At 40.8% G+C, this 23,733-nt stretch overlaps 3 protein-coding genes across 11 annotated transcripts in view; 1 reads left to right on the forward strand and 2 right to left on the reverse strand.

Annotated features, from left to right (window-relative positions):
* Positions 1-4,024, forward strand: part of creb5b (cAMP responsive element binding protein 5b) — a 47,790-nt gene extending 43,766 nt beyond the window's left edge. For 2 of the 8 annotated variants that reach the window (XM_027000035.3, XM_081696170.1), the window contains exon 11: positions 77-4,024. In XM_027000035.3, coding sequence (XP_026855836.2) covers positions 77-201 — 125 coding nt within the window. In that variant the 3' untranslated portion in view covers positions 202-4,024. The remainder of the gene's footprint in view (positions 1-76) is intronic. The other 6 variants (XR_003409972.3, XR_003409973.3, XR_014116884.1 and 3 more) reach the window with 6 other exon arrangements.
* A 6,225-nt stretch (positions 4,025-10,249) lies between these two features.
* Positions 10,250-14,377, reverse strand: LOC118242146 (putative serine carboxypeptidase CPVL). 2 transcript variants are annotated; one of them, XM_035530889.2, is made up of 13 exons: positions 14,270-14,377; positions 13,809-13,999; positions 13,452-13,570; positions 13,026-13,140; positions 12,818-12,876; positions 12,621-12,700; positions 12,464-12,530; positions 12,201-12,323; positions 11,980-12,111; positions 11,742-11,837; positions 10,921-11,094; positions 10,542-10,724; positions 10,250-10,402 (listed from the first exon to the last, which is right to left on the reverse strand). In XM_035530889.2, exons 2-13 carry the CDS (start codon positions 13,984-13,986, stop codon positions 10,265-10,267), a joined length of 1,464 nt encoding a protein of 487 aa, XP_035386782.1. In that variant the 5' UTR covers positions 13,987-13,999; positions 14,270-14,377; the 3' UTR covers positions 10,250-10,264. The 2 variants fall into 2 exon arrangements, with proteins under 2 accessions (XP_035386782.1, XP_035386783.1); XM_035530890.2 differs by having other exon boundaries at positions 13,809-13,993; positions 14,270-14,368.
* A 3,961-nt stretch (positions 14,378-18,338) lies between these two features.
* On the reverse strand, positions 18,339-22,840 carry LOC113571159 (carboxypeptidase vitellogenic like). The gene is made up of 13 exons (XM_035530891.2): positions 22,697-22,840; positions 22,236-22,426; positions 21,879-21,997; positions 21,453-21,567; positions 21,245-21,303; positions 21,048-21,127; positions 20,891-20,957; positions 20,628-20,750; positions 20,377-20,508; positions 20,125-20,223; positions 19,215-19,388; positions 18,831-19,013; positions 18,339-18,640 (listed from the first exon to the last, which is right to left on the reverse strand). The coding sequence occupies exons 2-13, from the start codon at positions 22,411-22,413 to the stop codon at positions 18,545-18,547; spliced, it is 1,425 nt and encodes a 474-aa protein (XP_035386784.1). The 5' UTR covers positions 22,414-22,426; positions 22,697-22,840; the 3' UTR covers positions 18,339-18,544.
* Between the last annotated feature and the right edge of the window lie 893 nt (positions 22,841-23,733).

Raw genomic sequence — 23,733 nt, forward strand, 5'->3', positions numbered from 1 at the left:
TTGGGGGGGCTTAGATATTTGGGCTTGAACCCAGGCTCCTGAACTGGCATCATCTGATCCGTCCTCCTGACCGCAGGTCCGGAGAGCAGTCCGGCAGGAAGCCCCACCCCTGTGACCCAGCAGCAAGTCATCCAGCACAACACCATCTCCACCTCTAGCACGGCGCCCAATCACCGCACAGACGTCAACCCCATCCACTAGAGCCTCGCCGCATCCCAGACGAGCCCCCGAACACGGCCGCTCTTGACAGCAGCACCACGAGCTCTGACGACACGCCCCTCCGCAGCTCTGTGACAACCCTCCCTCTCGTATGCGTCAAGTCCATGCAAATCCCGCGTTGTGTTTAGTTTTTGGTTGTTGTTCGGAACTAGCCTAAAGAATGAAGCCTGTTGCATTGATCCAGTGCTCGTCTGGGTGGCACTGCGTATTTTCGCACATTAGGTACAGAGTCAAGGGCTTGCCATGGTTTCACAGAGAAGGACAGAGCTCAGAGGCTCCTGTGTCTTCGTATGTTTCACTGATTCACTGACTGGCCCTTTGTCAGATACTACTGCCTTCCCGTTTATGCAACACAGTCAGATTGGAGTTATGCTATGTGCTTTGTCTTTGCTCTGAACTGTAATGCTGGAACAAAGCTAACTCTATTTGATTTGTCCTTTTCTACTAAAGATTCATGATCGTCGTGCTTCTATTCCTCTTGCAATGTCCTGTCTAGTCAGTTGCTTAATTATTAATTCATTATGTATTGATAATAATGCTAAATGGAAGCAATATACTTCTCTCTGACATATGTTCAACAATGTAATCATCTCTACATTTCCCAGATGTTATTCATCATCTCGCCACAATCTTCTTCTTTTTTTCCTCTCCTGCTTGGCAGTTGTTTGGCTCTGCTGTTCTCAGCTATGATAAGTAACATGTGAAACCAGCATGGGTCGATCACTTGGAAAGTCAGTGTTTCTCTGGTGTGATTAGTCAGTAATATGAAGTACTGTTGGAATGTTAGACATGTCGAACTTTGTTGAACATGCGTTGGGTTTCTGTTCACGCTCAGAGTGGATGAGTCTCATCAGGTGTTCAAGCCAAATGCTAAAACCTGAACTAGTACCAAGACGTTTTGTGCATCTAGATCCATTTGGTCATCATTCTGTTTAATATGTGGTTGAGGCATAACACTACAGACTAGAAAGTCTGTATGTGGGTGTTTACAGCTCTAAGTTTGGCCAGAAAAATGTGTCTCTGAGCTGCCCATTCCTGGTCCTGCACCACTGTCCCGCATGGCCCGTGTACAGAGTAGCAACTGCAGAAAAGTCTGCACATGTTTCTGAAAGCCAGATGTAATATTCAGTTTCAAATTTCATTGGAACTCTTGCGGTCCCGTTCTGAAAATAAGATCGCGTGGTATATCTGACCCAAGAGATGGCGAAGTGGTTATCAAGATTAAGAAGCATCCAGGTCGAATGTGCAGGAACTCGTGTGAGCAGCTGTGCTTAACGTGGACCAAGCAAAACCTCGACAGAAGTCTATAGAGGATACTAGTCTGTAGCAGATTCTATGGAGGTCTGTGGGAAGTCCTGGAAATATGCTGCACTGGAGATCTACATAGCAGCTTGCTCTTCCTTTAAAGACATTCCAATGTGAATTCTCTCTTCTTCTTTTGCCCTTTGTGTCTTTATTTGGGCTGTTTGTGCAAAGGACCTCTTTACCTCAGGATTGCATAGTCACAGACCTGAAGCTGGCCACTGTGTCTTTAAATGTCTGAGTAGGGCTTAACCCATAATATGCTTGCATTAATTAGCTGTCTCCCTTTAACTTTGACTTATGATGTAGTAGTTTAGTTCGGTTTTCTGCATCTAAGAGAATGTAGCATTGTACTATTTCTAAATGGGTACTGATCTAAACTATGCTTTCCAAATCTCACAATGTGCCTGAACTATTCTGTGTCTTTCTCATTATGCAGAAGAATGTCAGTCATTGTTAAACCTTAAATATGTTATTGCATTTATTTTCAAATCAGGTTGTAGTGAAAAAGCTTTTGTGACATTCTTAGGCTTTTTTTTTTTTTTGTAAAAGTTTGGAGGAACTGCTTGGTTGTATCGAGGTTTTGTCAGGGATTCATTTTTGGTGTTGATGGACATTTGCTTATTGCTTCAGACCGCGGAGGCCTGTGATGAGAGCACCTTGACCTTCTTCGAGTTTTCCCTAGCACTCATGGCCAAGCTGGAGTAAAACTCATTTGTGTGCGTTTAAGGAGGACAGACTCGTCAAAATGACCCCCCCCACCCCCCCCCCCACCCCCATTCCGCCCCTCCAGGAAAAGGGCCTTTCTTCCAGCAGCTAAGCTCCGGACTCTGTTTCGTGTATTTCACAGATCGTTGAGGACTCCTCGGCCCTCCTAAATGGGACCTTTTGATTCCCCTTTACCTTTTCTGCGCAGCACTGTGCCCGGAGCAGGAGGGTGCTGAACGACCTCCACGTCGAGAGGAGAAAACCACGGAGCTGTCTATGCACTTTGACCTCCGCAAGTGACGCGGAGGGTGGAATAGCCATATTGAAGACTCAGCGATGATTCTGTTCCTACACCAGCGAGAGGCAGCCACTGTCGCCCTCTGGGGATAATGTCACCAGAGATTTTTTACCCTACCCTGCCTCCAAAAAAAAAAGAGGAGCCCCTACTGGAATAATAGGGGAACTGCTTTCTGCTCACACTTCAGCCTCATATCTTGGGATAGACTCTTATAGCTTTAAAACTTTTCAGATGTCCATCTTTCTATCTGAGAAACTTTGTAGGTAACCAGTTTTTCACACTGTGAAGGTAGCCGGTGGCAGTAGGAAATAATGAAATAGAACAATGGTGTTTTCTATAGAGTTTGAAGACCTCTTTCACGCATGTGCATTTGGTCAGCTGCAGTAGCTTCTCTTTATCTAACCAATGAACAGTGTAACTTAAACCAGCACTTGCTACCTACAGCTTTAAAAAAAAAAGGTTTTTTGTTTGTTTTCTTGTGATTATGGTCTGTTACAGTTAAATGGAAACCTGATAACAGTACATGGGTTTCATCTCAGTGTGAGTTTCAGCTCTGCACTGTAGTTTCTGGACAGCAAGCTAGGCCAGTAATTTGGCCATTTTTGCTCCAGTCTAAAAATAGGTGTGTTATATTTGAGCAGAAATCTCAGCCTTCACATTCAAGTTCTCTAGAATGTTGAGCGCTGCAGAGAACGGACACTTTTTATATATATATATATAAAAGATGTAAATGAGTCCCTGTGGAGGACCATATGTTTGTTGTTGGATACATTTAGTATTGGTTGGGCCTCTCTAAACAACCATCAAAAGTCCTGCAATATTTCATGTTCTCTGTCTCTTCATTTCAAATGACAGCAGATCAGGTTAATGTCCTCTGAGGGCAACTTCACCAGAGAGCAAAACACACTCAACTGGAATGACTGGTAAAAGTGCTCTCAGAAGAAAAGAACGGATGGTAGCCTCAGTTTGTTGATTCGACAAATTAAACGCTAGTCATTTTTTAAATGGGTGGATAAATTCCTTTTTTGTATTAGCAGTCTGAGTCAATGGAGGTATAATTGTGTATGCAGGAATGCTTGTATGCGTGTGTATTTTTTGTAAGGTGGTGGACTGAGTACACATTATTAAAAGTATCAAAGTATCATTTGAAACAAAACTATAAATATTGTATAGATTCTCATTCATTTCTGTAGTCTTGCTCATGTAATGCAACCACCTTTCTTTTTGAAAGGAGTAAATGTTTGGTACATGTTTGTAAATAATGTTTGTGTAGCACTTGCGGTCTTCAAATGTGTGTCTGTTCATTTCTGTGCTTTAATCTTCATGGTTTATTACACATGAATTCAAACATGCTTGCATAACTTTGTACATTTTATATATGTTTATTAATGCCTTGAATGTTTGTGTTTGTTCATTTGTTTGTGTATGCATATGTACAGATGTGAGATCACAGCAGCTATATTACAGTATGGAAATAAAGCACTTGTTCTGTAACAAGGCATGTCCAGTGAGTTTCACTGAAGGAGAGTATAAAGAATTTGGTCACCTTGTTCATTACTAAACATTGCATATTACTACAATTCCTTTGTTTGTTAACCTCTACATAACTACTGTGAATTATCCAGTATCTTCATTAAAAGCAATGTTAAAGGAATATGTGCACAAGGACTGAGGGTGCGGAGGCACCTATGGAAGCACCTGGGAGGATAAGGGTTAAAAAATCACTGCTGCATTTAGCCAAATGTTTTTCAACCTTGTTTTTAAAACCTTCATTATATATTTTCAACCTTGTTTTTAAAACCTCTCATGAAAATTCAACCTGAATTTCACAGATATGTCAAAGATCAAATATGACCCATGTTTTTACATGTTTTAGTCAAAATAGGTAACATAAGAAAAATTATTTTATTGAGTCATTCTACACTTCAGCTCACAATTACAGACTTGTGGACCTCTGGTGGAAATTCAGGAATAGACCAGAAATAAACAAAATAACTTGTGTGCAAAATCTATAACTACATTTAATAATATTTCTCCACCAGTATTTCTGTTGTGTGCGTACATGTATGTGTCGAACTGATGCGTTGAAAAAGATATCTATGTAAATAACAAAAGGGAATGCAGTTCACAGTGTTGTCTATAACTATATGGACAAATATATGCTGTAATAAGACATTTGTGGTTATAATACATAGACACGTACATATTTAAATAGCTAGACTACAGACCAGGAATAATAAAGGAAGCAGGACTGAGGCTAATTGGACAGAAATTTACCATGCAGCAGAACATGACTCCAAAACATACTTTAAAAGTTTGCCAGCATTACTTAGGTGGGCAAGACAGCAAGGTATACTACAGAAAAACATCTGGTCCCACAGCAGGGCCAGATCATTTGCACTCCTATAGAATTGAACTGTTTAGTGAGAAAAGGCTAGTTAATGAGGATATTACATAAAGTGAATTGCATCAAAACCTTTTGGTCTGTAGTGTAGCCTATGTTGATTTATTTGTCTATTAGGGAGGAAAAAACGTTATAGTAGTGCTTGGTCTACATCAGATTTAATACAAAATGTACAGAAAAAGAACACTACATTTAGGCAAACTTATGAACAGACTTGGATGAAATTTGATAGTTCTGCACATTTCTGAAAGCATTTTAATCAAAGAAGATAAATATAATAAAAGGTTAAAAAATGAGCAGTCTAATCATTAAAGGCGACAAAGGCTGTGATTGAGAAACAGTGCTGAATAGATGATAACTGAACCCCAGTGAGACCAAGGTGGGGTGGTTGCTATAAATCAGAAGTCCTTTTACTTGAGAGCACTGCCCCCTGTAGGACACACAGGGAACATGGCTGCTTCCTCCTTTCGGCGGCTAACGAATGGCAGTTGGCCTGGTAAAACCTAGCAATTTCTTCTTCACCCCGACTTGCTTCCTTCAGCACACTTCACTCATTAAAGACGAGAATGTCCCCATTTCTGTACTACACATCTTTGTGGTTATACGCAACAACTTTAAACATAAAGGGCTTGTTAATCAGGAGCCATAGTGTACGGAAACTTACTGGAATGTAGCGTGGACATACTTAATGCCAAGGAGGGTCAATCCTTGTTATGCTAAGTAATTCAGTAGGTGGTAGATGGCTTCTGAGGAATGGATATGGCGAACACTTTTAGTGACATTCGCCATGGGGATAAACTGTACGGTATTCCTGTGGGATTTGTAAGAAGAAGGAAAAAAAGCCCTTTAGTATCGCAGGAACAGTGTAGGAGCGGATTTATAAAGATTAATACAGAACATTCTCAGCTTCTTTACTGAGCTTTGTCTGACTCCGAGTTTTTCCTTCGTATGACAGATGAAGTAGTGCTTAAAAATAATTGTAGCTGTATCGATAATTTTAACAACTCACTCGTCATCTGTTACTACACATAAAGCCAGACCGCCCGGTGGACGTTCAGTGAGTATCAGAAAAGAAAACGATTACAAGAATCCAATTACAAAAGCAACTTCTAGAAATAATTTCCACTAATCAAAATGGATGGCCATACTCTTCTGTACTACTTTGACAAAGATTAGGTTGACCCTGGCAGTCTAGTATTGCATCTTATCATCACTTGAATGTGTTTTGAGTGTTAATTGCACACGCATTGCATACATACTTTTTATGCAAGGGTGCAGCTTTGAACTAGTGTCTATGTTAAAGATTATATATTCTATTTGCTGAAATAATAAGAAAAGTATAAATAAGCCTGGCAAGTTGAGAAATAATGTGTAAGAACAAGTATTTACATTTTTGCGATACTGTGAATTATAATTGCGGCCTTCCATATAAGTGAAGACATTATCATAGTTCTAATGCTTATGACACTAATCCGAATGTAAAACATAATAATAACAACGGTATTGAAGCACAATGGGATGTGTGGTGATGGTGATGTCAGGGATGGGTTCATTTCATTTATTTATTTGGATCTTTGAGGAGGAGAATCCCTATGGAGCGCTCTGGTAGTTGCACAAGCCCGGAACCGCATCCATTACAGGATGGTTTATTCATACTTCAAGATGTTTGTGTACTGGCACTGGACGACTGCACAGAAACCATCTGTTGTTTTAGCATGTAAGGGCTAGTTGTATAGAAAGCCAATACAAATACTCAGATCGCTGATCTTTAGAGAAAAAGATCAAACAAATAGCTAAAAGAAAACCAGGTTTGGTTTCTCTGGCATAGAAGAGCATTAATAGTTTCACCAGCATATGAGAGCAGATGTTTTGCACAAGAATGAGGAAACATTACATTTAAATAATATGTTTGGGCCTCTAGATTCTGGGGTATTTGTATCATTTATATTTAAAGAAAGGGTTATTCAAATTAGGGAAATTATATAATTTGGAAAATCGTTTTCAAATAAACAAACAATAGAAGGTAAAAGAAGGAAAAATGGTGTTGACCCTAAGACGTCTGAAGGTTGTTGTTTTTTTTAATAAATGGCCTGAAACACTAGATGGCACCACAATCATCTATAACACTACTGCTACTTCTCACGATAGGCCGGTCATCCAGCAGGAGGAACACGCCCACTCTTTCACACACACACACACACACACACACACACACACACACACACACACAATCCCAAACACAAGCCCCGCTCCCAATCCACTCCCTATTAGCAATTACACATCTGTGCCTTGTTTCTCCCTCGTTTGTTCCTCACTGTTTAAGCCCACAGCACAGTGTGGGAGTAGACAACACTAATGAGTGTTAATGAGAAAGCATGTGGAGAAGTCAGAGGTACTCAAAAGTAAATTAAGGTTGAGGAAGGTTGTAGACCAGAGAAAAAAGATATCAAAATTATATATTTATTGTCAAGTAAAGCAGGCAGAGATACTAACCTTTAAGGTAATGGTAAACAACCGAAACAGACAGGTATAACATACATACACTCAAAAGCACATCACACTTTATTCTTCATGTTATTTATAGCCCTTTCACATGCAGTGAAACAACATTCCTCTATACACTTTATACATATTACCTGTATCTGGAATATACTGGGATTTAAGCGCTAAAGTGACGTTTACCATCATCATTATCGAGAGTGTTGTATGTGAACAGAAATATTTTGAACCGTACATGGTACCTTACAGGAAACCAGTGGAGATGTTGGAGAGTCGGCACAATGTGGCGATGGGACCAGGTAAGAGTGAGAAGACAAGTAGCAGAAGATAGTTCTGGACCATCTGAAACCTGGGAAGAGAAAGAATGCTCGTGTTGGCAAGGAGTTACAATAGTCCAGGCTGCTGAAGGCATTGCCAGTGGAAAAGCAGCTTTTATCGAGGGTTTATTTGAGCCAATAAGGATGGATTCAAGCCTGGGTTGAGCCAATAAGGATGAGTTCAGTCTTGTTGCTATTTAACAAAGCAGCTTTTATTGAGGGTTTATTTGAGCCAGTAAGGATGGATTCAAGCCTGGGTTGAGCCAATAAGGATGAGTTCACTCTTGTTGCTATTTAACAAGGTCATATTCCAAAGTAGTAACTTTATAACACCAGGTACTAATGCAATGTCTCAAAGTGACATTACAGAGGTTGGAGCCCAAGCTTCCAAAAACAACAGTGGCCAGGAAACAATCCCTAAAAACATGGCACAGCTTGTATAACCACACCAGTTATTGCAGCAAAATGACAGCAGGTGTCAGTCGTACAGTGCAATATATATATGAGGGGATATATATATATAAGTGAGGGGATTTATAAGATTCGGTTTATATTATGGGATCAAGCAATTTCCCAAATAGAAAGGGGACGACAAAATCTTGAGCAATGGCTCTGTGCATATTTCTTTTAATAAAGGAAGTTTGGGATAATGGGAAAATGTCTTAAATGAAAAGTCTTTATTTTGAACATAAGGAAACTGAAGCTGCTTAAGTCGAGTGTCTGCAAGGAGCCGGTCCCAGGGGTGAAGCGTGTATACATAAGGAGTGTCATTGGGAGCGCTCTGCTAGATAGGCATAAACGGAATGGATTTTAACCGACATTTGTTTGGGTTTAAGTTTTTTTTAGTTGACAATTTTTGTGGTAGTTTTCTTTGGAGTTTAATTTATTCTTTGACTGCTGATATCCTGCCCCCATCACAGGATTTTTGGGAAAATAAATCCCTCATTTGCATAACTAGTACCTTAATCGCACTCGTATTGCTCCCTGCAATCCCGTTACAGAAGTTTTTGAACAAAGCACTATAAACGGTCAGCTAGCAATACCAATCTTATTTCCATCTTAAAAGTAACAGTAACCTCTCTAGGGTTAAAGGTTGGGAAATGGTCATGTAGATTTATGGCCTTTAGCAGACGCTCTCATACAGAGCAACTTACACAATGCTTTGTTAAATTACTCACAGAGTACATCCTAGCCAGTGCAGTAGTTTAGAGTCCAATATACCAATGATCTAAAATACAGGGATCACAGCTGATGGCTAGAAGTACAAATACATAATACTCATCATTGTTTAAGTGTAATAAACAATACATACTAATTTAGTCAATCAATACAGGAGCAGTAGTCATCTAAATAGTCCACAAATGGATGGGTCTTCAGTCGGCAAGGGACTCTGCTGTCCAGACAGCAAGTGGAAGTTCATTCCACCATCTGGGCACCAGGACAGAAAAATAGCCTTGCTGCTTGTCTTCCATGAGAATTGAAGCATGGTATTTCAAGCCGAGCTGGACATGAGGTTCAAAGTACAGATTGACCATTGACCTCCTGTATGAAGGGGCTGGTCCATTTTTGGCTTTGTAGGCAAGCAAGCGTCGATGTTTTAAATCTGACACATACAGGTACTGGAAGACAATGAAGGGAGCGCAGCAGCAGAGCAACACGTGTGAACTTCGGGAGATTGAAGACCAGACGTGCTGCTGCATTCTGGGCAAGTTGTAGAGGTCTGATGGCTCCTAGAGGAAGACCAGCAAGTAGTGAGTTGCAACAGTCTAGCTTTGAGATCACAAGAGACTGCACAAGCACCTGGGTAGTTTCCTGTAAGAGAATGGGCCAAATCTGTTGTAATGTTACAAAGGAGAAACCTGCAAGACTGGGTTAGATTTGAAACAGGAGTTGAACAACAACAACAACAACAACTCCAAAGTTCTGCCCAGACTACGGGTGGCAAACCAGGGAGTTCTCAAAGGAAACAGATCCTGGTAAGGGTTGGGAGTACCTGGGACATACAGAAGCTCGGTTTTACTGGGGTTGAGCTTCAAGTGGTGCGCTGTCCATGACAAGGTGTCAAGCATGCTGTGATGCGTCTGAAGACCGGCATGATCAGAGGGTGGAAATGAAAAAATAATTTGAGTGTCATCAGCATAGCAGTGGTAGGAGAAACCATGAGAAGATGCTCATTCTCTAGGTGATGTAACAGAAGAGGGCCCAATACTGAGCCCTGTGGAATACCAGGGGAGAGTCTACATGGTAGAGATGGGGATCCTCTCCACATAAGTGAGTTTTTGGAACAAAGCCACAAATGTAAGTGGACATCAGTGGAGAAAATAATTTAATTTAAAAAAAAAAAAAAAAAAAAAAAAAAAAACTTGGATCCCAGCAGCACCCAAGGAAGCAAACACCAATAATTGACACAGAAATAGGATTTAAAACTGATTTTATTTAAAATTGTAAAATACATCAAAAGCAAAAAAATTCCCCTGGAATAATCGTTTTGTTCATTCAGTGAATTCTCACTTGCAGTCAGTCAATCTTGTTAAAATTAAAAGTAATCAGACAGATGAAAATCCCTTGGGTGATTGATAGGAATCTATCAATCATGTCAAGACATCTCTCTGGTTGGTCATAGGATAAAAGGTGTCCTCCCCCTCTAACAAGCACCTGGGTGGGGGTTTGAAAACAGTTCATGCAAGCTCACACTGACGAGAAACAAATCAAGAATTTTAAAGTTACGCTCAAGACTAAAGGATGATGCCATAGACAGCCATTTCATAGTTGTGTTCTGGAACACACCCCTTACCTGGTAGAACTCGCCCACCTGACGGACGTAGCCTGCTACTTCTGTGTCACTGGGCTGGACCTTCCAGTGGAAGCGTTCTGTGTTTTTATACGCATCTGCCCCAGTCCAGTTCACTGTGGGCAGGAAGCGCTCAGTCAGTGGAGCTGCCACGATCACATCCAGCTGCCCACTGTAGATCAGCACCTAGACACACCACAGACAAGAGAAGTGTTACACTACTCAGCAGTACAGGGGAAAGAAGGGTTACACTGCACTGCAATAGAGATGAGCATTAGAACTGCACTGCATTATAGAGCAGCATTACACTGCAGTATGGGCTCACTGTAAAACGCTTCAGGTGTGGAAAGAACAAACATTGATCAAGTATCGCTACTCTCACCCTGTAGCTGTCCATCAGAACACCCAGCCAGGGTTTAATGGATTTCATGACATCCTGGAGCAGGTGCTTCTCCACCTCAGAGCCATCGTTGAAGGTCAGGTTTCCTACGTGGATGGAGAGCCTCACAGCAGGCAAAGTCACAAACTCGCTAAAGTACTCCTGATCCACAGGTAGCTGCACACAGTATACAGACTAGTTAAAAAGCAAATGTCCCTGATAAAAAAAAATTATGTTTAAGAGGACAGTGCCCACAATGCCTAGGAAATTAATGTTGTGGCAATGCCATACTACTGAATATATGGAACAAACCATTTCACTGCAAGTTATACTGTGTATGACCAAGTATGTGACGAATAAACCAAACCAATTACATCTGCAGTGAACAACTTGCATGGATATGGACACAGTGGCAGTCATGCGAGATTCAGTTTAGGAATTAATGTACAAGTGTTGGTGCAAGCAATTTAAAAAGGTCTTAGTCTTAAGCACGTCCAAGGCATCCAATATGGCAATTTAAATTTTCATGAAGTACTTCTGTACAAACATGTTTATGTAGGTCATTTGACGAGCGTTATGTGAAGCTGATGTACCACAGCTATGAACTGCATGAAAAGTATGAATTTAACATGAGGGCAAATGTTCTCTGAACCCCAGTGTCCAGTTGAACAAGTATTCTAGGCAGACATTTGTAATAGTGAGATGTTTGCTCTTTATACTGTTATCCCACAGGGATAACAGTAAGCAGGTATGCTTGAAAACACTTCCCAGTTCCCCAGAGCTTGGAGGCAAAAATATCCTATTCAGTTGATTTGTCTTAGTACCTGACACTGCAAGTAGTTGTAGTAGTTAGTGCAGCCAGTAGCGTTCTGGAGGAACGATGGAGGGAAAACATGTCCATACACCAATCTATCAAAAATCTGGAAGGGAAAGGACATTACTGCAGAACAGCAATCTACAAAACACATTAACAACATTTCAGCTAACATTTACAAAAAGAGCTCCTTCCAAATGTGTACATTAACAGACATGCAGAGGTGTGTCATGGGTTTCTGAGCGCACCTCAAAGGCCTCCAACCACCTCTGCTGCTGAATGAGTTTCACACCAGCATCTGTCTGCAGCTTCACATACTCTCTCTGCAGTTCATCCACCAAGCCTGTCTGATACAGGAACTCTGCATAGCCACCCCCAATCTGAGAGAAAGGGAATCTGGTCAAAATCCAGGCTCACTGACAAATCCACACATGATTCGTTTTAAAGGAAGAGTCCTCTGCTCACTCACCAACTCGGGGTCACACAGACCATTCCCAATGGCCACTCCTTTAAAGTTGATCTTCACCTTGGCCGACGGGTTATTTTTGTGGATGTAGTAGCCAATCGCTGGTACATACTTGCCTGCGTAGGACTACAGTGCAAAGTAAACAGCTAAGACAGACTGATGTGTGGGTACATGTGCCACACCTGTGACACCAGCAGTAGATTCAATCAGCAGAGCTGACAAGAGAAATCCTGGTTAACCACCATGGCTAGAGAGCATGCACTCACCTCTCCTGTGGCATAAAACTCATTTGACTGAAATTCACTGAAGAGCTGAAAGAACTGCACCAGTGCACTGTCAAGCAAAAGTCAGCAAATGTTTCATGAGCAATGTAAATCAAACAAAAGCCTGATCTGAAGACGAGCTCACTGCCGGCCAGCTTACATGTACAGGTCGCGGCCAACATCATCCTGGTCTCTAGCAAAGCCCGTGTCATTTTCAGTGAAACTCCATCCAGTACCCACCTAATGGAAAAATGCCAAATTACTAATAGGACAGAAAATGGTAATATGAGCAACTCATTGTGCAATATTACATTGTGGAGCTATGAGACACTTCATAAAAAACAGAAAAGAACTTACTGGGTTGTCAATGTAAAGGACCGAGTACCTAGAGGTCCAGGTGTAATTTCTGTAGCCCACTTGGAAGAGACAAAGAGGGTTAAATTTTACACTTGCATGGTACAGGTGACGAGAACGTCATCACCTGGAATTTACATGGCACTTGAGAAGTTTTGGTGATGTAACAGCTTCCATTCCACTCAATGCTGGACACAGGATATGTGCTCACATGTGAGATTCTTATACACAACATAGGGGCCGTGCTCCACAAACAGGCCAAACATGGAGGTGCCACCTGGCCCTCCCTGCAGCCAGAGGAGCACAGGAGCAGTCTCAGGTCTCTCCTGCAGACAAAAATCTCACATAAGTAGCAACCAGCAACCTTTACATTAACATAAAAATGGGACCAACTCCTAGGTTAAACTAAATCTATAGCTTGTAATTATAAAGGGAAGAGTAGTTGATGAGGGATAAAATTACAAGAGAGAAATGGTTCTGTGATGCCAACTGTTTCAGATACTGTCCAGGCATCTACAATGGAATCAGCACAGTTCTTAGCTTGAGTGCAGTTATGGTAAATAGGATTCCATGAGTGCAAAGCGAATCCCAAAACATGAGTGAAGTCTGCATGCTGGGCTGGGATGCAGGGTCTCACCTGGGCAGGGAAGAACCAGAAGAAGAGGTTGCTGTTGTAGTTTTTGTTGACAGTGAAATAGCCAGAATAACTCTTCACATTGGCTCCAGGTAGAGGCCCCACCAAGCTCAGACTTCTTGCTGCAAGTGCAAGCCATTACATGGTCATTTCCTTCAGTAACAGTCAGAATAAAAAGGGTCTATAGTTGCTGCTGAATGGACAAATGAAGTGAAACAGACAATTAAAACAGAAAAGCTCGTCTCAGGTCTTGATTCATGAGTGGCTTCAATGCACAAACCATGACAGAGAAAAGTAGTAGATTCTCCCCATCATCTCAAGAAGCGTCTTGAGTCAAGAAGTTCATGTGACCAATCCTACCTTCCTCTATCTTGCCTTCCTCTAAGTAGGGGGTGAGGAAGAGGGGCTTCCCCGGGTCGGGTGCGTTCAACCCACTCACACGATGAAATCTTTGGCAGAAGAATGAGGAGCAGCCCCGGGACCACACTGGCTCTACAGCAGCGCAGGCCAAGAGCACCGCCAGCACCAGCTCCAGCATCCTGGACCTTTAGCTTGGAACAGTGTCAAGAGCGAAATACGACACACAAGTGTTATCGTTTGCAATAACGAGCGGGTTATATTTACATTACTCACGCTGCTGCATGTTGTAAAAGGGTAAATCTGCCTAGCGTTGGTCAGCTGTATACGAATATAAAATCAATTTAACTTGGGTATCCCAAGATAGGCAACCTCCTAAAATACAACGACTGGCACTCACAGGGGTAGGCTAACCTCATGCTTTCGTCAAAAACGCTAGTTTAGAGAAGTCGCAGAACACTTACCTTGCGGGTGTACACTACTGGGATAAGAGTTTCAGAAACAAAATACGATTAACTAGTCTCTACTTTCACCTTATATTGAGAACTAGTTGATTAACTAAATCACATGAGTATTCAGTCATATGGGTATCACCTGGTATCCTGTGATCGTTGTAATCCAGCTACTACTATATTAAAGGTCCACTGTTTGAACTTGTCCATATTTTTAAAATACTATGTTATAAAACTCGTTTGTATCATGTAATTGTAATAGGTATAAAGTTATAGGAATTAGATTCCACTGCAGTATGTGAAATAGGAATATTTTTCTTCTACAATGGTCACCTCCAGAAGGGTCGTTAGGCCTGTTTTTGGGGTCTATAGCCAACATCAAATATTCTTTATCATCCCCAAATAAGCATACATTATTAGTTTAAATCGTCAATAGTTCTCATTTATTTGATCTTATTCAACCGTGCCATCGTGTCTCCTCCAAATTTACAATATTTGTAAAACAGATCTGAAAACAGCCATGAAACCTGAATCACACTTTGAATCTGAAGATTTAATATCTGGACAATCTGACACCTTTGCCAATCACTCTGCACCGCTTTGCTAAAATCTCCGTCAGTTTGTGTCGAGCTATGTGTGAGACAGAGGATCTCCGTGTCAGAGAATATTGCTGAAGTCTGTGTAAATTCAACATAAAAGTAAAGAAAATAAATGATTTGGACGTCTGTTACTATTGCCTGAAATGTAAGCACACTGACATGATAGGGAAAATACCATTCATCTAGCAGAGGAACCCCGATGACTGATGAACAAATGCTAATGTAACTTTAATTTAAAAGCAAACTAAAAATGACTTCTGCGTTAAACAATTCCACATAGGGCAGGTATTAATAGATGTCTTGTTACATAAAACAAGAAGAAGAAAAATCCTAACAAACAAAAGGGGTAGTTCCCTCCCGCTACTTAGGCGCAAGACGCCAGCCAGATTGGACTACAGGTGGCGCTACAGCGCAGTCAAATGCATTCCAGTCCATAACTCCTACACCGTAGGAGTATAGCCAAAATTATTTTTTTCCAGTCATTACTAGTCTTCCAGCCTACAAAAAAAAGTCTCAAGAACCCCTGAAGCTCCGCCCACTTCGATTCCGAGATAATTTGCATAATATACAAATCACACATTTCTGAGCGAACTAGTCCTAGGACTTTCACCAAACCTACACAAATCTGGTAACCAGACATTCACAAGAGTCTGAAGTTTAATAATTATCAAACAAATCTGGAGATTTCTACACTGTGTAGTTTCCACATGCTATTGGTTTAAATAGCATGTGGAAACTTCAGAAATTTCACTGCAAAAACTGAAAATAAAACACCTCCAAGGCATGAACACATCAATGCAATGACACCAAACTTTACAGACATTTACCCCAAGTGGGTATGGAGCAAGTCAACCATTTTGACACACCTGCTTAACTAGGGGATATAGGGGATATAGGGCTATAACAGGCAAGAAACTGTCACGCATACCCCGATTGTCAAAATAATGTGAAACTCGGTACACTACATCTATATGCATGTATGGAGCAGGACCTACAACAGGGATACTATATCTCCAAAATGGCGGATGCCATCTGCTAATCAGTATTCAGTACACATTTCACAGGCTTTGCATTAGCCAATCCACATGAAACTTGGATGGTATGGTCATGTATGCATTCTCTAAGAAACAGTCAAGTTTCAAGGGAATTGGTCACTCGGGGTGCTATACAAGAAAATCCATTATATATCCTACATAGTTTCACTTGGCAACACAAACCTGGACTCAAACGAATCTTTGCATGAATACAAACAACTATGCAAATGTAAGTGCTTTTCAAAACTATTAGGTTTTGTCACATTCGTTAATAGTATAAAATTTGCACTTTTTGAACTAGTCCTAGGATTTTCATTAATTCACATCAAATCAGGTCTTGAAATAATCTTTAGAGACTGAAACAATTATTTTCAAAAAATGTTCAATTTTTGACTGTATGTGGCTGCAACACATTGATCAAAATGGTACCAGTATCACTTTGAGTCATATCACTGAAACGCTATCATAGTTTGTCTGATTTTGACCCGAATGGAAATATATATTCACACTACCATTCTAAGGAAAATTGCAAAGTCTGAGTCAAATCAGTTGCCGGGAGGCTCTGCAGTGCAGAATTACCCATTTTGCTTAGAATTGTAAGCCTTGTGTTTTCATACCTAAATAGGCAGAAGTCAGGAAGAGCATGTCACATCAACACTGAAATGTACAGACACATATGCAGTGATAGTCTGATGTTTCCTGCAAAGACTGAACAAGTTATGACATCTGGAGGTTCTGCAGTGCACGGTTACCTACTTTGTCTTTAATCACAGGCCTTGTGTTTAAATACCTAAATGGACAGAAGTGAGGAAAGGTATGTCACATCAGCACAAAATTTTACAGACACACACGTAACGAGTTTCTGAGGTTGGCTGCAAACATTAAACCAGTTATGACCTCGGGAGGGTCTACAGTGCAATTACATACTTTGTCTTTAATCACAGGCCTTATGTTTAAAAACCTAAATAGGCAGAAATCAGGAAAAGTAGTTTACATCCAGACAGAAATTTATAGACATACATGTAATGACAGAACACTTCACAACTCCAATTTGAAGTGTGCTTGATGTGTCAATATTATTCAAAATAACAGTTACTGTAATGCAATATAACTTCAGTATAAAAGTAAAGAAAATGCATAATCTGAATGTCTATTACAAATGTCTGAAATGAAATTGAATGTCTTAGCCCCCTTATTCAAATACTTCTACTGACATCTCAGATTACTTGTACCATCTAGTAACATTCCATACGCTTGTGGAACCAGGTTTGTAATAAGGATTTTCTTGTATATTTATAGAAATTAGACACTTATTGACAAGTCATTTTCTGAAGCACTCACTGTGTTTCATAATAAGATAAAATAACCTTGAGCACTTCTACACATGCTTGATAGCTGAGTAAAACATGCAAACAAGCCACATAGAGAAATAAATCTTATAAAAAAAAGTGTGATCCAAAATATATATTTAAAAAGAGATAAATAAAGAAAATGGTAGTAAGCATATCAAACTAGCTAACATTCTATGGTAGGTTATTTAGTGTCAAAGCAAGAAAAATAGAAAACGTTAACAAAAATTTTAATAAGCAATCATTATTTTGCTTAATACATCTTAAACCAAATGATCTGTAAAGGAGAAGCGTGTATGTTCAAGAAACTTTAAAAAAATTAAAAAAAAAAACACTAGTCACAGTGTATTTGAATTGCATCTTTAGTCCCAGTCCAGTGGAATCCATACCTTGTACAGTCAGGTTCTCACATTAAGCTAGTTTACAGATATTCTTCCATAAACAGCATCTAAATACAGGCATATGAATGTATGCCTTTTGACTTTCCTAATAATCTATTAAGAACTATAGGTTGCCTTCTCGATACCACCTTTCTGACTGCTTTATAGCCAAGAGCAAAGTCCATATTTGGAATCATAAAAACAGCCCCTTTTGAAGTCAGTGTTTCTCGGAGGTCACAAGAACAAACATTTACATACCTCTGCTTATTCTGCCTGCAGCAGTCATTGCCTCATTCAGTTACATTGCAGTTCTCAGACATGGTTCCACTATGAGTACTTTTTGAATGAAATGCTATAATGGTCAGCCAATAATATATCTCTCTTTAAAAAGGTACAGTAACCTCTTTAACCCTAAAAGAGATAAAGGCTGGAAAATTGTCTCAGTTTTTGGAACATAATGCCACAGAAATGCAAGTACACATCAGTGAAATATAAGAGAATAATGTAGGAAATGGGCCATATTCCAGAATCATACAACCACCAATTTCAAATCAGTAGTGATAAACATGCACATCCATAACAAACTGCCCTGTTCTGTATATGCAACTGATGCCTGCAACCATGCTCTAAAATCAGCAGGGAGAATGGATAATCAAGCTTGGATCCCAGCAGTAGGACACAAGGAAGCCAAGCTAATAATAATTGACGGAGATAAATAATCGATTTTAAATTCAGATTTATTTTAAAAAAATTAAAAATTTACAACAAAAGCAAAACAATAAAATCCCTGGAATAATCAATCATTTACTGGTCAAATATACATAAACCTTAAAACCTTCACTGAATGAATAAGTATAGCCACAGTCAGTCAATCTAATAAACTCAAACATGTTGATTAAAACAGATATGGCCTTTATCAGACAGATCAGAAACCCTTGGTTGATAGGAATCGATCAATCATGTCAAAAGACCTCCCTGGTTGGTCATAAGGTAAAATGTGGCCTCCCCCTCTAACAATCACCTGGCAAAAAAAAGAAACATTTAAGCTACATTTCAGAGAACAGTTTGTTTTTACCCAATCACGTAATATCACACTGATGTGAAATGCAAATCAAGAACCTTCAGAATTAATTTAGAAACTATAATGAAGACTAACAACTTTTTGCCATAGACAGCCATTTCATAGTTGTGTTCTGGAACACACCCCTTACCTGGTAGAACTCGCCCACCTGACGGACGTAGCCTGCTACTTCTGTGTCACTGGGCTGGACCTTCCAGTGGAAGCGTTCTGTGTTTTTATACGCATCTGCCCCAGTCCAGTTCACTGTGGGCAGGAAGCGCTCAGTCAGTGGAGCTGCCACGATCACATCCAGCTGCCCACTGTAGATCAGCACCTAGACACACCACAGACAAGAGAAGTGTTACACTACTCAGCAGTACAGGGGAAAGAAGGGTTACACTGCACTGCAGGGCAATAGAGATGAGCATTAGAACTGCACTGCATTATAGAGCAGCATTACACTGCAGTATGGGCTCACTGTAAAACGCTTCAGGTGTGGAAAGAACAAACATTGATCAAGTATCGCTGCTCTCACCCTGTAGCTGTCCATCAGGACACCCAGCCAGGGTTTAATGGATTTCATGACATCCTGGAGAAGGTGCTTCTCCACCTCAGAGCCATCGTTGAAGGTCAGGTTTCCTACGTGGATGGAGAGCCTCACAGCAGGCAAAGTCACAAACTCGCTAAAGTACTCCTGATCCACAGGTGCCTACACAGAACACAGTATGTATAGACTGTACTTAATGTCCCTGATATACAGACAATATAGTAAATGATGCAAAAATACCACAAAATAAATGTCCAATCAAGAAAATATAAAAAAAAAAAGTTGATTCAAGCTAAAACAGCAAGACTTTGGATTCAATGCCAGTAACTAGATTACTTTAAGAGGACAACAGTATCCACAATACCTACGACATTATTGCTATAGCAACACCATCCTACTGAATATATAGGACATACCAATTACATTTGCAGTGAACAACCTGTATGGACATGGACACAATGGCTGTCATGCAAGAGCCACAAACATTAATTCCTAAACTGAGTGTGCAAGCAATTAAAAAAGGTCTTGGTCTTATTAAGCACGTTTTGCCAATTTAAGTTCTCATGAACAAGCATTTCTGTACAAACAGATGTTTATGTAAGTCATTTTTGACAATTCTATGATGTTACAATACTACATTTATGAATTGCATGAAAAAAAAAAGTATGAAGAATTTAACATAAGGACAAATGTTTTGTGAACCCACGTGTGCAGTTGAACATCAAGCATTCTAGGCAGACATTTGTAATAGTGAGATGTTTGTTATCCCACAGGGCTGAAGTGTCAAAATAAAGAGCAGAGTAAGCAGGCATGCTTGAAACACTTCCCAGTTCCCCAGTGCTTGGAGGCCAAATGTCCCAGTCATGGGATGTCCTATTCAGTTGATTTGTCTTAGTACCTGACACTGCAAGTAGTTGAAGTAGTTAGTGCAACCAGTAACGTTCTGGAGGAACGACGGATAGGAAACAAGATCTCCATTCACCAAGCTATCAAAAACCTGGAAGAGAAAAAGACACTTTACCACAGAAATGAAGAACTAATCTACAAAACACATTTTAACAACATTTCAGCTAACATTTACAAAAAGAGCTCCTTCCAAATGTGTACATTAACAGACATGCGGAGGTGTGTCATGGGTTTCTGAGCGCACCTCAAAGGCCTCCAACCACCTCTGCTGCTGAATGAGTTTCACACCAGCATCTGTCTGCAGCTTCACATACTCTCTCTGCAGTTCGTCCACCAAGCCTGTCTGATACAGGAACTCCGCATAGCCACCCAGCATCTGAGAGAACAAGAAACTGTGGTCAAAATCCAGGCTCTTTGCTGACAAACACACACTGACAGCCACACTCGCCACTGACATGCAACTGGCTTTAAAAGGGGAGTGCTTTGCTCACTCACCAACTCGGGGTCACACAGACCATCCCCGATGGCCACTCCTTTAAAGTTGATCTTCACCTTGGCCGACGGGTTATTTTTGTGGATGTAGTAGCCAATCGCTGGTACATACTTGCCTGCGTAGGACTACAGTGCAAAGTAAACAGCTAAGACAGACTGATGTGTGGGTACATGTGCCACACCTGTGACACCAGCAGTAGATTCAATCAGCAGAGCTGACAAGAGAAATCCTGGTTAACCACCATGGCTAGAGAGCATGCACTCACCTCTCCTGTGGCATAAAACTCATTTGACTGAAATTCACTGAAGAGCTGAAAGAACTGCACCAGTGCACTGTCAAGCAAAAGTCAGCAAATGTTTCATGAGCAATGTAAATCAAACAAAAGCCTGATCTGAAGACGAGCTCACTGCCGGCCAGCTTACATGTACAGGTCGCGGCCAACATCATCCTGGTCTCTAGCAAAGCCCGTGTCATTTTCAGTGAAACTCCATCCAGTACCCACCTAATGGAAAAATGCCAAATTACTAATAGGACAGAAAATGGTAATATGAGCAACTCATTGTGCAATATTACATTGTGGAGCTATGAGACACTTCATAAAAAACAGAAAAGAACTTACTGGGTTGTCAATGTAAAGGACCGAGTACCTAGAGGTCCAGGTGTAATTTCTGTAGCCCACTTGGAAGAGACAAAGAGGGTTAAATTTTACACTTGCATGGTACAGGTGACGAGAACGTCATCACCTGGAATTTACATGGCACTTGAGAAGTTTTGGTGATGTAACAGCTTCCATTCCACTCAATGCTGGACACAGGATATGTGCTCACATGTGAGATTCTTATACACAACATAGGGGCCGTGCTCCACAAACAGGCCAAACATGGAGGTGCCACCTGGCCCTCCCTGCAGCCAGAGGAGCACAGGAGCAGTCTCAGGTCTCTCCTGCAGACAAAAATCTCACATAAGTAGCAACCAGCAACCTTTACATTAACATAAAAATGGGACCAACTCCTAGGTTAAACTAAATCTATAGCTTGTAATTATAAAGGGAAGAGTAGTTGATGAGGGATAAAATTACAAGAGAGAAATGGTTCTGTGATGCCAACTGTTTCAGATACTGTCCAGGCATCTACAATGGAATCAGCACAGTTCTTAGCTTGAGTGCAGTTATGGTAAATAGGATTCCATGAGTGCAAAGCGAATCCCAAAACATGAGTGAAGTCTGCATGCTGGGCTGGGATGCAGGGTCTCACCTGGGCAGGGAAGAACCAGAAGAAGAGGTTGCTGTTGTAGTTTTTGTTGACAGTGAAATAGCCAGAATAACTCTTCACATTGGCTCCAGGTAGAGGCCCCACCAAGCTCAGACTTCTTGCTGCAAGTGCAAGCCATTACATGGTCATTTCCTTCAGTAACAGTCAGAATAAAAAGGGTCTATAGTTGCTGCTGAATGGACAAATGAAGTGAAACAGACAATTAAAACAGAAAAGCTCGTCTCAGGTCTTGATTCATGAGTGGCTTCAATGCACAAACCATGACAGAGAAAAGTAGTAGATTCTCCCCATCATCTCAAGAAGCGTCTTGAGTCAAGAAGTTCATGTGACCAATCCTACCTTCCTCTATCTTGCCTTCCTCTAAGTAGGGGGTGAGGAAGAGGGGCTTCCCCGGGTCGGGTGCGTTCAACCCACTCACACGATGAAATCTTTGGCAGAAGAATGAGGAGCAGCCCCGGGACCACACTGGCTCTACAGCAGCGCAGGCCAAGAGCACCGCCAGCACCAGCTCCAGCATCCTGGACCTTTAGCTTGGAACAGTGTCAAGAGCGAAATACGACACACAAGTGTTATCGTTTGCAATAACGAGCGGGTTATATTTACATTACTCACGCTGCTGCATGTTGTAAAAGGGTAAATCTGCCTAGCGTTGGTCAGCTGTATACGAATATAAAATCAATTTAACTTGGGTATCCCAAGATAGGCAACCTCCTAAAATACAACGACTGGCACTCACAGGGGTAGGCTAACCTCATGCTTTCGTCAAAAACGCTAGTTTAGAGAAGTCGCAGAACACTTACCTTGCGGGTGTACACTACTGGGATAAGAGTTTCAGAAACAAAATACGATTAACTAGTCGCTACTTTCACCTTATACTGAGCACTAGTTGATTAGCTAAGTCACATGAGTATTCAGTCATATGGCTATCACCGGGTATCATGTGATCGTTGTAATCCAGCTACCGCTATATTAAAAGTCCACTATTTTAACTTGTCCATATTTTAAAATACTACGTTATAAAACTCCGTTTGTATCATGTAATTGTAATAGGTATAAAAGTTTAACGAATTAGGTTCCACTGCAGTATGTGAAGTAAGAATATCTTTCTTCTACAATGGTCCAGAAGCGCCGTAAGGCCTGTTTTAGGGGGCTACAGCCAACCTTAAATATTGTTTATCATCCCCAAATAAGCATGCATTATTAGTTTAAATAGTTCTCATTGATTCACTCTTATTCAACCGTGCCATAGTGTCTCCAAATTTACAGAATACTGAGGTCATGGGACACTAGGACCTGCGAGAGGTGCTGCTGCCGTACAACAGCCCTGAAACCTGAACCGCAATTTGAATCTGAAGATTCAATATCTGGACAATCTGACACCTTTGCCGATCACTCTGCACCGATTTTCTAAAATCTCCGTCAGTTTGTGTCACGCTATGTGTGAGACAGAGGATCTCCGTGTCAGAGAATGTTGCTGATGACTGTGTAAATTCAACAAAAAGTAAAAATAAATCACTTGGACGTCTGTTACAACTGACCGAAATGTAACAAAGCTGACTTGCTAGCGAAAACACCATTAAGATATCAGAGGAACTGATAAACGATGACTGATAAACAAATGCTAACGTAACGCAAACCGAAAACGACTTCTGCGTTAAACAATTCAACATAGGGCAGGTATTAATGTATTCCTTGTTCTTTTTCATTTTTGCTATTCTCCTGGACGGCTTACACCCTCATGCCAATTCTATTGACGACTCTGCTGTTGACTAAACGCTGTCGCTCTGCACTTGCTTGCTAAAATCTCAACGAGTATGTGTAACTTCAATAGACAAGT

The sequence above is a fragment of the Electrophorus electricus genome, chromosome 14, assembly GCF_041902795.1.
Source record: "Electrophorus electricus isolate QZ-2024a chromosome 14, ASM4190279v1, whole genome shotgun sequence".
NCBI classification, from domain to species: Eukaryota; Metazoa; Chordata; class Actinopteri; order Gymnotiformes; family Gymnotidae; genus Electrophorus; species Electrophorus electricus.